This window comes from Cheilinus undulatus, linkage group 22 (genome assembly GCF_018320785.1).
Source record: "Cheilinus undulatus linkage group 22, ASM1832078v1, whole genome shotgun sequence".
Lineage (NCBI taxonomy): Eukaryota > Metazoa > Chordata > Actinopteri > Labriformes > Labridae > Cheilinus > Cheilinus undulatus.
The window spans coordinates 24,138,903-24,151,384 of record NC_054886.1 but is presented as its reverse complement, the minus strand read 5'-3'; the positions used below and the strand labels follow the sequence as shown (position 1 = coordinate 24,151,384).

At 39.2% G+C, this 12,482-nt stretch overlaps 1 protein-coding gene and 3 non-coding genes across 6 annotated transcripts in view; 2 read left to right on the top strand and 2 right to left on the bottom strand.

Moving 5' to 3' along the window:
* intu (inturned planar cell polarity protein) overlaps window positions 1-12,482 on the bottom strand; it is a 31,412-nt gene that overhangs the window by 3,591 nt on the left and 15,339 nt on the right. For all 3 annotated transcript variants that reach the window (XM_041778991.1, XM_041778989.1, XM_041778990.1), the window contains exons 5-16: window positions 12,364-12,482; window positions 10,170-10,259; window positions 9,518-9,595; window positions 9,109-9,292; window positions 6,223-6,276; window positions 5,605-5,667; window positions 4,817-5,029; window positions 3,823-3,915; window positions 3,236-3,667; window positions 2,215-2,309; window positions 1,942-2,131; window positions 1,154-1,296 (exon numbers count right to left, since the gene is read on the bottom strand). In XM_041778991.1, the coding sequence (XP_041634925.1) occupies window positions 1,154-1,296; window positions 1,942-2,131; window positions 2,215-2,309; window positions 3,236-3,667; window positions 3,823-3,915; window positions 4,817-5,029; window positions 5,605-5,667; window positions 6,223-6,276; window positions 9,109-9,292; window positions 9,518-9,595; window positions 10,170-10,259; window positions 12,364-12,482 (1,754 nt within the window). The remainder of the gene's footprint in view (window positions 1-1,153; window positions 1,297-1,941; window positions 2,132-2,214; window positions 2,310-3,235; window positions 3,668-3,822; window positions 3,916-4,816; window positions 5,030-5,604; window positions 5,668-6,222; window positions 6,277-9,108; window positions 9,293-9,517; window positions 9,596-10,169; window positions 10,260-12,363) is intronic.
* Window positions 231-302, top strand: trnad-guc. The gene has a single exon. It is a non-coding gene; the product is annotated as a tRNA-Asp (tRNA).
* On the top strand, window positions 1,461-1,532 carry trnad-guc. Its single transcript has one exon. It is a non-coding gene; the product is annotated as a tRNA-Asp (tRNA).
* Window positions 7,608-7,681, bottom strand: trnan-guu. Its single transcript has one exon. It is a non-coding gene; the product is annotated as a tRNA-Asn (tRNA).

The window sequence follows — 12,482 nt, the reverse complement described above, 5'->3', positions numbered from 1 at the left end:
CTTCTGGTTTAACATTAGGTGATAATGCTGGACAGGTGGATTTCTGTAAAACCAGTTAAACATTGAGTGATTCCAGTTAAAGCTGCTCCAGTCGTAACTGTTTTTAAGATGCTTTAATAGCTTTAGGGAAATACTCAGCAATGGGCTGATGGGAAGCTCTGAGCTGCCAGTTTGTGCTCATCGTTCTTGAGTTATATGTGAGCTCATGGTTACCTTTGAACAACATCTCTTCCTCGTTAGTATAGTGGACAGTATCTCCGCCTGTCACGCGGAAGACCGGGGTTCGATTCCCCGACGGGGAGAACATCCTTTTGTCTTTTGTCTCTCCCTCACTGCTGACCTTCTTTGGTATTTCACACATCAACTATTGTTTTGGTTTGGAGTTAAACTGATATAAAAATGACTGATGTGATTTAAAAGACATTAAGCTCTATAGTGAGGTGATGATTTTACTTAAACTTGTACTGAAACTGTTTTTGGATCATATTAATCTGAAAGACTACATGAATTCAGCAACCCCGTTTTTACGACCAGGTGAAGCTCAAATACTTCACATTTTCTAGTCCGTCAGAAGAAATGCTGAAACACCTTGCCTAAAGCAGTGGTTTAACTACTCATTCACAACAGAACCTTCCTCTCTGGCAGACAGCAAAAAACTACCGCCGACCCTTGCACCCTGGTGATCCTTTTCTTCTTTCAAATGCTTAACATCCCTGCCCCCATGTCTCCAAGACTGCCACGCTCCGAGACAAATCTAAGACCATTAACATGAAAGACTTCCTCCTTGTGAGCAAAAACATGACACAGGCCCGTCCTTTGTCACGTTAACAGAGTTATTGCCTACTAGAGGGTTATTCTAGGGTTCTACTGTTTGTCTTCTCTACAGCTTTGCTGCTGTTGCAGTATCACGTTTCTTTACCAAGATCCTCCACTGATTGCAACACTCTGAACCATGTCAGAGCAGACAGCTGAAGGTTTCCTGTTTCTGAAGGCACAAATAGTTCCTCCACTTGAACTCGGTCTCACCAAACAGGCACTGTCATGACATCTACATGACTTCTACATGTCAGAGAATCAGACCCCCCCCAGTCATTAAAAGAGCATCATGAACAAAAATAAAACAGATCCTCTCATTAAAGGTTCACTGACATACCCTATGACCCAGTAAGTCATGGTGGGGGCAGGTTTCCTCTGGTCGGTCCAGTTCTCAGGTTTACACTGGAACAAGACTCCATGTTCCTTCACAGGACCAAGACCCCAGCCCCCGCCCCGAGGCCGGTCTGCAGCCCGACGACCCTGCAGGAAAGAAAACCACTTCCTTTAAGTGTTTCTTTTATCTTGGAGGTAATGGGGGAGGTAGATGTTTATCATGTTGATGCATAAATGAGTCACTGAGCAGACCCACTTATCCATTAACAGTGGGATAACACCTGCTTTACATCAAAGCTTCAAATATCTCTTCCTCGTTAGTATAGTGGACAGTATCTCCGCCTGTCACGCGGAAGACCGGGGTTCGATTCCCCGACGGGGAGATCACTTTTTTATTTAGCTACTGTTAACCTGTATTTATATGATAAATCAAGGATGTTATACATCACTACACCTGAACTGAAACATGTTCAAAGTCTTTTTCCTGATAAGTGATGAGTGTGAACCTCTAAAGGTCTCTCGCTGAGGTCAAATTTACTCATAACATTAGTCTGAAAGTCAGAGTAAAGGAGAAAGGCTAATGAAGAGATAAAGATAAAAAAGACAGTAGTATAAGAAACTAAAGAAACAGAAATAATGCAAGCTATTATGAGTCTTGATTTTGTTTTTATCTGCTCTAGAAAATCTCAGTTTTCCTCAAAAGTAATCAGGTGGGCTTGACCCATTCTCACTGTCTAAGACAATTTCTGAATTTGAGACTAAATTTATGTCAGATGTGTGAGCATGCCTCACCCTGGCTGGCAGGCTCTGCTGAAAAGCAGCCCGTATGGAGAGGCAGCAGTGGTGGAAGTTGCGGATGAGCTGTGGGTGAATGGAGCCGCTGAGCTGAGCCACTTCTCTGTGAGTGGGAGCAATGAAGATCCCCTGAACCGTCTCCATGAGGACGTAGTGGAACAGCGTGTTCTCTGCACCTGAGGTTAGTCTGCCACAAGAGACAAAAATTACTATATTTTTTAACCTGTTTCAGACAGTTTTGAAGTATAAAAATGCTTCATTATCACTCACTTCATAGTGTTGTACATCTCCTCTGTCTCCTTCTCAGTTAGCGTCTTCTTCAGGGTGCCCAGGTGGAACGGGTTTGGGTGCTTCATCCTGGGAATCTGATGTCAAATCCACACAAAACACCTCTTAGATTTAAAAATACAGAGTAGACAATCCAAAAAAGAGATTTTCTTCATAAAAAAAGATTAAAAATCTACTTCATCAATGTATATGAGGCATGCTCAGTCTATTAATTGAACACCATTCATTCTTTGTGCTATTCCAGGTTCTTCAAAGCAGTAGTTCTCAACTGGTCCGGCCTCAGGACCCACCAGTCTGTCTTACAACAGATCACGACCCAAGTTTCCCAAAAATTTTCAGCAGTGCATGTTTAGTTCATTGAATATGTTACAGTTTGGAGCATGACTGGACCAAAACACCTGATATAAAAAGAAAAGGGACAAAAGACAAATTTTATACCCTCCTCCCTCCTCATTATATGTCATTTTTTGTACATTTTCCAGAGAACTTGTGAAATTTCTTCATTATCATGGGAAAAGTAGCAAATATAATGCAAGAAGAGGAGATAAATTAGTTGAAATATTGATCAAACATTTAAATTTCCCCAACTTCACAGTAAAATGGGGTAAAGGGTTACCATACCACATCCAAGTACCATATCATATAAAATGGCTTGGAATTTTTTTTTTAAAAAGTAGTAAAAAGAAGGTGTTAAAAAAGAAAAAAAAAACAATAGTAAGTAGTTAAGAATGTGTCCTGTTGGCCTGTCTGTAATGAGCCAATAGCATCTTTGTTACATATCAATCTCAAGTCTTTGCCCATAATTTTGTAACCTCTCAACTTTTGAATGAAAATAGTATGGAAATAATGTAGGATAAACCTTTATCTGAAGTTTTTTGGTCATGGCTTATACTATTTCAGTTAAATATTTCATGTTTTATAGATATCCTGCTGAGTACAGAGCAAAAAGGAAAAGAAACACAACTAATTAAAATTTCTGCTTTAGCACAATAAAGGACAGTACCTTGAAGAGTCCTCCACTGCCTCCGCTCCCATCAGACCCTCCAGACCCCAGAGAGTCCCGTCGTCCGCCCAGTTTCCTTGCTGAGTCTGGTGTTGAATGAGGACTTAGACCCGGAGCCACAGAAGAACCTGACCCTGCATCCATCTGGGCCTCACTCCCGCTGTCTGACAGGCTCCTCTGAGGGCTGGACCTCCGAGCTCTCTCTCCGAACAGGCTGCGGCCTCTAGACCCCGAAGATGACGAGGAGCCTTTTACCGCCCCGGCCAGCTTGCTGAGGACTGGGGAGGAAGAGGCCAGGCTGTCCAGGCGGTCCCGAGCACCGGCAGCAGGGAGGAACCAGTCAGCACAGGACAGACAGGGAGCAGGGGGAGCATTCAGACGCTCCTCGATGCCGGCTTCCAACGCCTCCAGCTGCAGCAGGGTGGCCTTCACCTGGGGACAGAATGCTTGAGTTTTAATCCAAGGCTTAACAGAACAAGTTTGATTTTGTTTACTTGGTTGTGAATACAAAACCAAAACCAGTAGAGAGATGGTTAAATGTATGATAATCTATTAGGAAAATGTATACAATTCCTAAGATTGACTACCTGATCTACGTAAACACAGTCAGGTCCTGGAGAGCCCAAAGCAGGTGAAGCACATCCACCTGCCTCCAACAGCACACACTGCATGAAGTGTCTCTTTAAAAAAGAGGGGAAAAGGGAAAAATTCTCCATTGTATATTCAAAATAATACACTGAGAATATAAAAGGTTGTTAAAAAACATGCAGACAAAGAGAGGGGAAGTGTCCAGACCTGTGGATAATGATGCAGTTTTTCGAAACTTCATGTGAAGCAATAAATGTATAACAGGCAGAGAGATTATAATAACACCATGGATTTGATGCGTGAAGCTTTGGATTGAATAGATCAACGTATTGTGATGCCAATACATAAATTATTAACTTATTAATATGGTGTCTGTCTTTATAATACAATGGTGGGTTGTGACGTGAATGTGCATGTGTTCTTCTGTATATTTTTTAAATCGCATGCCACACCCATAAACCAGCTCCTGAATCAGTCACTAGGTACGGCCGGCTTGCGAGGCTCTGATTGTCACCAACTACATCATCAACACAAGCCTCGATATGCGCTTCACAAAAATCTTACTGGTTTACTCGACACTCGCTCCGAAGCCTCGAGACGTGTCACTTCCCCATGTCAGTTGTTAAAATGGCACATAGCTGACTGTATGTCTACCTTTGTATGTGTCTACTCTACTGTCATTCTCCAGCCTAGGTTACAGCTCAAATGTGAAAACTCTGCAGCTTAATAACAAAATAATATGACGTTGTTCATGTACCTTTTCTCAGTAAAATTCAACATGATGGAGAGAATTCAGCAGCTTGGACATTTTTTTCCCCAGCAAAAGATTATGTTCATGAAAAAGTAACTAATGCTGGCTTATTGGAATTGTAAACTGAATGTATTACATTGCCTGCTCCAAGAAAGAAGTAATCTGAGTTTTCTAATAGATTACTCCTTAATGCGTTAACCAAATACTGACTGTGAAAATACTTAAAGATTCCATCTCCTTACCAGGCCCACAATGAGGAGAAAGTGTCGTCCCTGAGGTTGGCTGTATCCTGGTGCTCTGCTGCCGTTAACTCTCTGCTGAGGAAACACCTCCCTCCAGATGACAAGCTGACCAACACGCTGTTCAGACGCCAGCGGCAGCAGACAGTAATGCTGGCAGTACAGACACACATCCAGCAGGTCTTCTTTGGGAAGGTGGTTGGCTATCAGGTAGGACTGTGGAGGAGAGGACGGTTTAGTAAAAGAGGTCTTTGGTCTTGGAGGCAGAGGAAGTAATTTTATAGTGCAAATTAAAACCTTCAAATACATAAACATACATATAAAAATCTTTTTTTCTCTTCAGTTATGGTCAGGGAAATTATAACCATCCACCACACAAAACAGAGAAAATCTTCCCTAAAGGACCTACTTGTTGGTTCAGTTTTTAAATTTTCCTTCAATAAATTCATGATTATTTTGTACAGATCTTGCAAAAACACATCTAACACATCTATGTGTTAAGATCCAGTCAATTCTCACTCATGTTACTCAGTCTACTCCTGGCTGTACTCCCTCTCTTCTCTGCATGTGCATTAATATTTTAAGAGAGTAATCAGGTTGATGACTTGTCCTTGAGCCATAGAACAGGCTCCTCATTTGTTATCTCTAGGGAGAGGTCATCTTCTGAACACAGACAGTCTGATGGCTTTCTGTTAACAAAAGGAAGTCTAGACGGTAAGGCAACAATGAGGAGAATACAGCAGGAATTCAATAAGGCTGCTGGTACTGGGTGGGTGTGATTGGACTCTAACCTTGTAAAACAAACAGGAGCCAAGAATCACGTAGAGACGCCTCAGGCCAAAAAAGTCCTCTGACTGTGGAAAGATAAAGAACAAGTGTAAAAACAAATTTAAAAAATCAGATAAAAGAACAAGATATAACTGGAGGCTAATCATTGCAAGAGGTTATTCATACTTTTGTTGTTTTAAAGTTGACCAAACATTACTGTGAAGGAATCATAAACATCGTGTCTGATTTTGCAATGAGATAACTTCAAAAAATTAGCTGAAAAAATGATTACATTTTATCTGTTTTTATTCTCAAGTGCACTTCCATGTAACTGGTTAACGCTGCAGTTACAAAGAACCAATCACAACTTGTTGGCTCCACAAACATCAACATGATGTGAACTCTAAAAATAGTCTAACCTCTCTCTTTCTGTGGCCAGACACTAGGTATTTCAGATTACATAAAAATAATAATGGGGTGCCTTTTACATGTAGTAAGTGATCTGTGAAGAGCTTTAAGAATCTGATGTTCATTATTTGAAAAACGAAAAAGAATTTAAGAGACATGTTTGATTAAGAATCAAGTTTCCCACCAATGACAAAAAAAAAGAAGAAAAAAAGTGATTTAAGATAATGTCTCACCATTTCTCCAAAATCAGAGGACTCAAAATCAGAAAGGACAGTATCGACTTCCATCTGTAGGTGGAAAAAAAATTAAATATAAACTCAAGAACATTAAATTGTAAGCAGAATGACACATGTTTAATCTTTTGTGTGTTTCTTTTTTGCAATGCCACTTCTATTTTTCTCTCTAGCTGGAACACAGTGAGAATTTAAAGGTAAGGATGTTTTCATTGTAATTTTTCACTTTTGGACACTAGAGTGCAGCAAAGCTTCATTTGTGGCAACATAATTAGACTCAACTTCAAACAGTAAAAGAAATAGGAATACTATGATGGACAGTGTAGTTTACGTCCAATATAGTTTAATTTGAAATAAGAAGTCAAAAATCAAGAAAAAGGCTGTTTCCAAATGTTCAAAAAAGACATGGAAAACCAAAAATGGAGATAACATGCCCTCTGCCCTTAAAGGCAGTCTATATAAAACTGGGAATAAAGAACGGAAAACAAACAACAAACCATTTTTCATTTCCTGTTTTCTGTTTCCATTTTTGGGTTCCCAATTTAATATGAAAGGGCTGTAAAGGGCCAAAGGCATGATCCATCAGCTGTAAAATACAATGACCTATGATATACAAATACTACTATTTCTAATATTTTATCTCAGAAATGTCTAAAAAATTAAAGGTATAGTCTGCAATATTAGCTGAGTACCATTCAACAGAGGCAACTTGATGAAATTAAACATAATATTTATACAAAGGCTAATCCAAATTAGTGAATGACCATCTGAATAGTTCAAATAGTTCATCTTGCATGTTTCTTAATTACCACGTAAGGAACCAAATACTAGATGCTGTTTGGGAGCCAAACAACCAGCTCTACTGAGCCAAATGATCATTATCTCTTAAAAGAGATGGATTTCCCGTCACAAACAAAGCTGGATGTTAGTGAGATGGACATCAGAGTTGAATGTGCTAAATCATGACAAAACTTTACTGAACCAAACTGGACTGCTTTGAGGAAATGAACAATACATGAGCTTTGTTAGATACCACTTCCCCAGGCTTTAGAATTCAGTTTTTTTTTTTCAAATTCCTGCCTGCTGCTGTTTCTCTGTCTTCTTTTTGCCGAGAAATTTCTCTACTTTTGGGACACAAAAGTAGCTTTCAAAACATGGCCTTTTTGGTAGACTGTCCCCTAAAGGGTAGTTTCTTGGCTGCTGCATGTGGTAATCTGCAAACAAGCTATTGTAGTATGGTTTCAGTGGGAAATCTTATCTACTTTCTCCACCCTTTGCCCATCACCACAGATAACATGTGACACAATAACTTGCCATAGTAGCACATATGTAGCTGAAAAACTCTTCATCCCACATTGTGTTATAACTCAAGTTGAAAAGCACTGCGTCCCTGGGTGGGCTCGAACCACCAACCTTTCGGTTAACAGCCGAACGCGCTAACCGATTGCGCCACAGAGACGACTGCAAATGTAAGGGGTGTGGCTTATTTCTCCGAGTCCCTCCCATCTGGGGGTTACTTTTTACATTTAGAAATTAGATCAGGTTGCACTGGAGTTTTCCATTAAACAACGGTGTTCCTGAGATATTATTCTACAATACTGAACTTTCTGAATGTCTTTTTCATATTAAAAAAATTAAGAAATGCAATAACTCTTAGAGACTTTTAAGTTTTATGGATAATTCCTTATGTATGCAAATATCGATACTGTTGTACACTGCAGTCGTAGGCCAATACTGCAACAAATCACACTTAAGGTGTAGCATGTGGCCAGCATAACCCCTTACTCCTGTCTACTGACCTTCAAGTATTCTTTAACATGAAATTTCTGCTGAAAAGCCCTGCGTCCCTCGAACCACTAAACTTTCGGAAAACAGCCAAACGCGCTAACCGATTGCGCCACAGAGACTGCTACAGCTTGGAGGGGTGGGGCTTTAATATCCACCTGGATAACATCGAGATCTGGCATTGATGGTTATAGTTTCAAATGTCTGTCTGTGTAGCTACTGTGACATCATGAATATGTTTGGAAAATAAAACATCCTTATATTGAAAACAATGCCTACGCTTTACAAAAAAGTGATGTTTTTCCCCCAGGTTGACTGATTTAACTGGATTTAACTCAAGATGCTCAATATCACAAATTACTCAGTCTTGTTTACCTTTTAGCATGTAGCGTTGTCTATCCAGATGAAAGGAGACAAGAGTCTTGAGCAGTCTAGTACTTAGCTAAGAGGCTAGCTGAGCCCCCATAACATAGAACAAAATCCTTGTTTATCACGAACAGTAACTGGAACAGTGACGTACCATAAACCGAATAACCCTTGTGGGGTAAGAGACCGAGTGATAATGTGCTGTTCACAAATGGGCCTATTCTACGAAACCTCTCTTTTATGATAGCTTAGGTAGCTAGCACTCCTGTTTAAGTGCCAGTTTCCTTTCCTCCATCCAAACTTGTACTTAACTTAACTGGACCACTTTGTGGAAACTGACTGTACACGAGCGTTGTGGCGGAGGTTTCAGACAGAGGCTTTTTTCATTCCTGCCTGCTGCACTTTTTGAGTTTTTTCAAAGCTTTAATTTTTGCTGCTCCAATATTTCACTACTTCAGGGACACAAAAGTGTCTTTAAGCATTAACAACGTTTTTATTTTCACACTTTGAATGCTTGGCATAGTTGTGAACTGCTAAGTCATGACCTTTAGCTAGTGTTTCTCTACACAGAAATTGCTTCTTATCGCGCTGCTCCGTGACATCATTTGCAGAGAACCTACTACCACCAGAAGTGAGCAAAGCAATCTAGAATCTGTCTGTTAGATGTCACTAAATATTACCATATATAAACACTGTACCTTTAAATTCTTCATCCACACAAAAACAGAAATGCACCTTGATTTCAGGAGGCAGAGTAAGCCATCGGACTGCTGGCAGCCCGTCGAGGAAAAGGGTCCCTGAGATGTCAGGTGGTGGGGCTGAGGAGCCGTCCCTCAAACGAGACGGCTGGATGAGCTGCTGAAAGAACAGGCAGAAGAAGTGGTCCAACCTGGGAGTATGGTCCTCTTTACAGAACGCACTGTGGGGAAACATAATCACTTTAATAGTAGCGCAAAGAAGTCTTTCACAGTTTAAGTAGGAGTGACAGATTAAATTTAAAGAGAACAGGAATACACGAAAGAGACTAAAAATGGTTTAAAAAGTAAAAACAGTGAAGACCTTCTTTAAAATCCAGCTGGAAGATCCCTGAATATTTCAGTATTAATAACAGCTCTCTCAGCAGGAACAGGAAAGACTGACGCACCTGTCTAAGGAGCCGTACATCACTTTAAGAGTGCGGACTACGTCTCCCACCACTGTCTGCAGATACAGCAGTGGAACCCTGGAGAAAAAAAAAAAAGAAAAAAAGAAACGTCAGATCTGGATTCAGTTCAGCCTCACCAGATCTATGGTTCAATCAAATATCTAACAGCAAGGAGCCAAGAAGAAAAAACATGTTTGTAACACTGGGAGTTCCTCAAGAACCAACATAAGTACCCTAAAAAGGCATGAGATGATCTTCTGACTGACTGATTTGACCTGGTTCTTTAAAGAGAAAATGGGCTAATATGACTCATTTCTTGAAGCTGTTTCAACCACAAATTTCTTAAAGTTCATTCTGCCAGCAGAGGAAAAAAAAACACATGTGGTTATTGAAATGGAGAGAACTGAAGTGCGCTTTCGATTGTTTTTGCAGATTCTGTTCTAAAAATGTTTCCTGTTCACCCAAAGACATCATGCTCAGTAAATCTATGACATTATTACTAAGACTTTTTATAAACTGACGTCCTGAACATGTGCTGCCATATGGAATCAACTGTTGCTGTGTTACGTAACTGATTTCTTGGCTAGGAATTTACTGTAGCTATCAAAAGGATCATCATCTGTGTGTGTTTGATGCTGCCTCCTCCCTCTACCTCTCCGCAGGAAGACCGATGACCAGCAGGTTGTTGTTTTCCTTCCAGTAGCCGACGTGCACCAGCTGTTTCCCAAGCAGGAGAGAGGAACTAAAGATAGGGATCATAGAGAACATAGAAGAAGGAAAGGCAGGGTTTACATAAAAACAACACTTGTGTAAAATTCTTAAAATCAAGAAGCCAAAACTTTTCCCAGTTACTGTTGTTTTAAACTCAACTGTGAACTCTGTCAGTGTTCAGAACATTCTGCTGCGAGAACTGAAAAAGTCTGGAATTTGGAGGAGCTACAACAAAAATAATTTGGAACACTTTCCCCTTTAAACCTTTTTCAGTACTGTCACATATATTAAGATTCTTTGTCACATTTTTAAAAAATATGGTCAATGTTAAAGGGGCTCTTTAGCTTTAACAGAGCATCTTTTATCACTTTGCTCAATGGCAGATGGGAGACAGAGAAAATGCAAACAGAAACACTTCTTTAAAAGCAGCAGAGAAAATGGAATCTGCCCACATCCTCTTCATGGAAACACCAGAACTATGAGTTTGGAGAATATATGTTCCTGATTTAGAGAAATATTCATACTTGACTTTAACACTGGCAGGCCAGAAACAACTTCCCACCACTGTAAACACTTCCATGTTGATGTAAGCTGAAACCTGGACAAACATGTGAAATAGAATGCCATAAAATGAACATTTAGCTCGAACAAAGACTGGATAAAGACACATCTTAGTCAATGTGCCTTCTAAAATGTAAAACCCCTAACTGGAAAAATTAAGACTCTTTAAGACTTTTTATTCCTTTAAATTTGAAGACTTTTTAGGAATTTTTGCCCTAAAATTTGAAGCCTTTTTATTCCCTTAAATTCTGAGGCTTTTAAAGTCCTTTTATTCCCTTAAATTCTGAGGCTTTTAAAGCCCTTTATTCCCTTACATTCTGAGGCATTGTAATACTTTTTATGCCCTTAAATTCTAAGACTTCCTAAGACTTTTAATTCCATTGAATTTTGAGACTTTTCAAGACTTTTTATTCCCTTAAATTTGAAGACTTTTTAAGGCTTTTTATACCCTCAAATTCAAGGACTTTTAAAGACTTTTTATGCCCTTAAATTTTAGGACTTTTTGTTCCCTTCAATTTTGAGACTTTTTATTCCATTAAATTTGAAGACATTTTAAAACTTTTATTCCCTTAAATTTGCTGACTTTTTAAGACTTTTTATTCCCTTAAATTTGCTGACTTTTTAAGACTTTTTACACCCTTAAGTTTTGAGACTTTCTAAGACTTTTTATTCCCTTAAATTGAAAGACTTTTTAAGACCTATTCCCTCAAATTTTGAGTCTTTTTAAGACTTTTTATGCCCTGAAATTCTAAGACTTTCTATTCCCTTAAATTTTAAGACTTTTTAAGACTTTTCAAGACCTTAAAATTTAAGACTTTTAATTTCCTTTAATTTTGAGACTTTTTAAGACTTTTGTCATTACATTTTAAGACTTTTGAAGGATCTGCAGCAACCCTGAAGGCATCAATCTTATTGGAACGTTTGTCTTTTTGGAACGAACTTAAATCATACTTTTCAAACAATAACAAGTCAGGTTCTAACGCAACTTTTGGTGTTTATCGTTTTAATCAGAGAACTTGAAGTTTTTCTATTTTCTTTCATTTTTATAACACCACGGTGCCATTGTAAAGGCATCCTAGCAGCCTGCACCACCACACCGTCAGAGGTGGAGCAGGCGAAAGTACCCAGCAGGGGAAACCACCTTTGCTTACATCTGTTAAGAAAAAAATTACGTATTGTTTGTACTGCAAAGTAATTTGCAGATAAATTGATTCTTTAAACTTTTATTCAACCTTTGTTTAACCAGGAAAAACTCACTAAGATTAAAAATCTCTTTTCAAGACTGTCCTAGCGAAGATAGGCAGCAGCACAGTTGACAAAGATTCAAACAATAAGCAGCTACACATACATTTATACAATTAATCAAGAGAATTACTGAAGTTTTGGTCCTAATGATGCAAATGGACAGTTTGTGTAGGGTATTTAGAAAACAGGCAGTCCTTTGGAAGTCAAATATCTAAGAAAATCAACAAAATGTCAGCTTAAATTTATGCATATCATACATACAGATTGATAATTTAAAAAAATTTTATACTTAGCAGTTGTGCAAAATGTATAGCCCCAGCGTCTCTCACCTGACAATCTGTCCTCCTGTGACATTCTCCAGCATGTCACAAAGAGTCAGAAAGATCCCCCGCACTCCTTTTAGCTGGCTGGAAGCCTCAGACATCGGGTACTGATACAAGATCTCCTC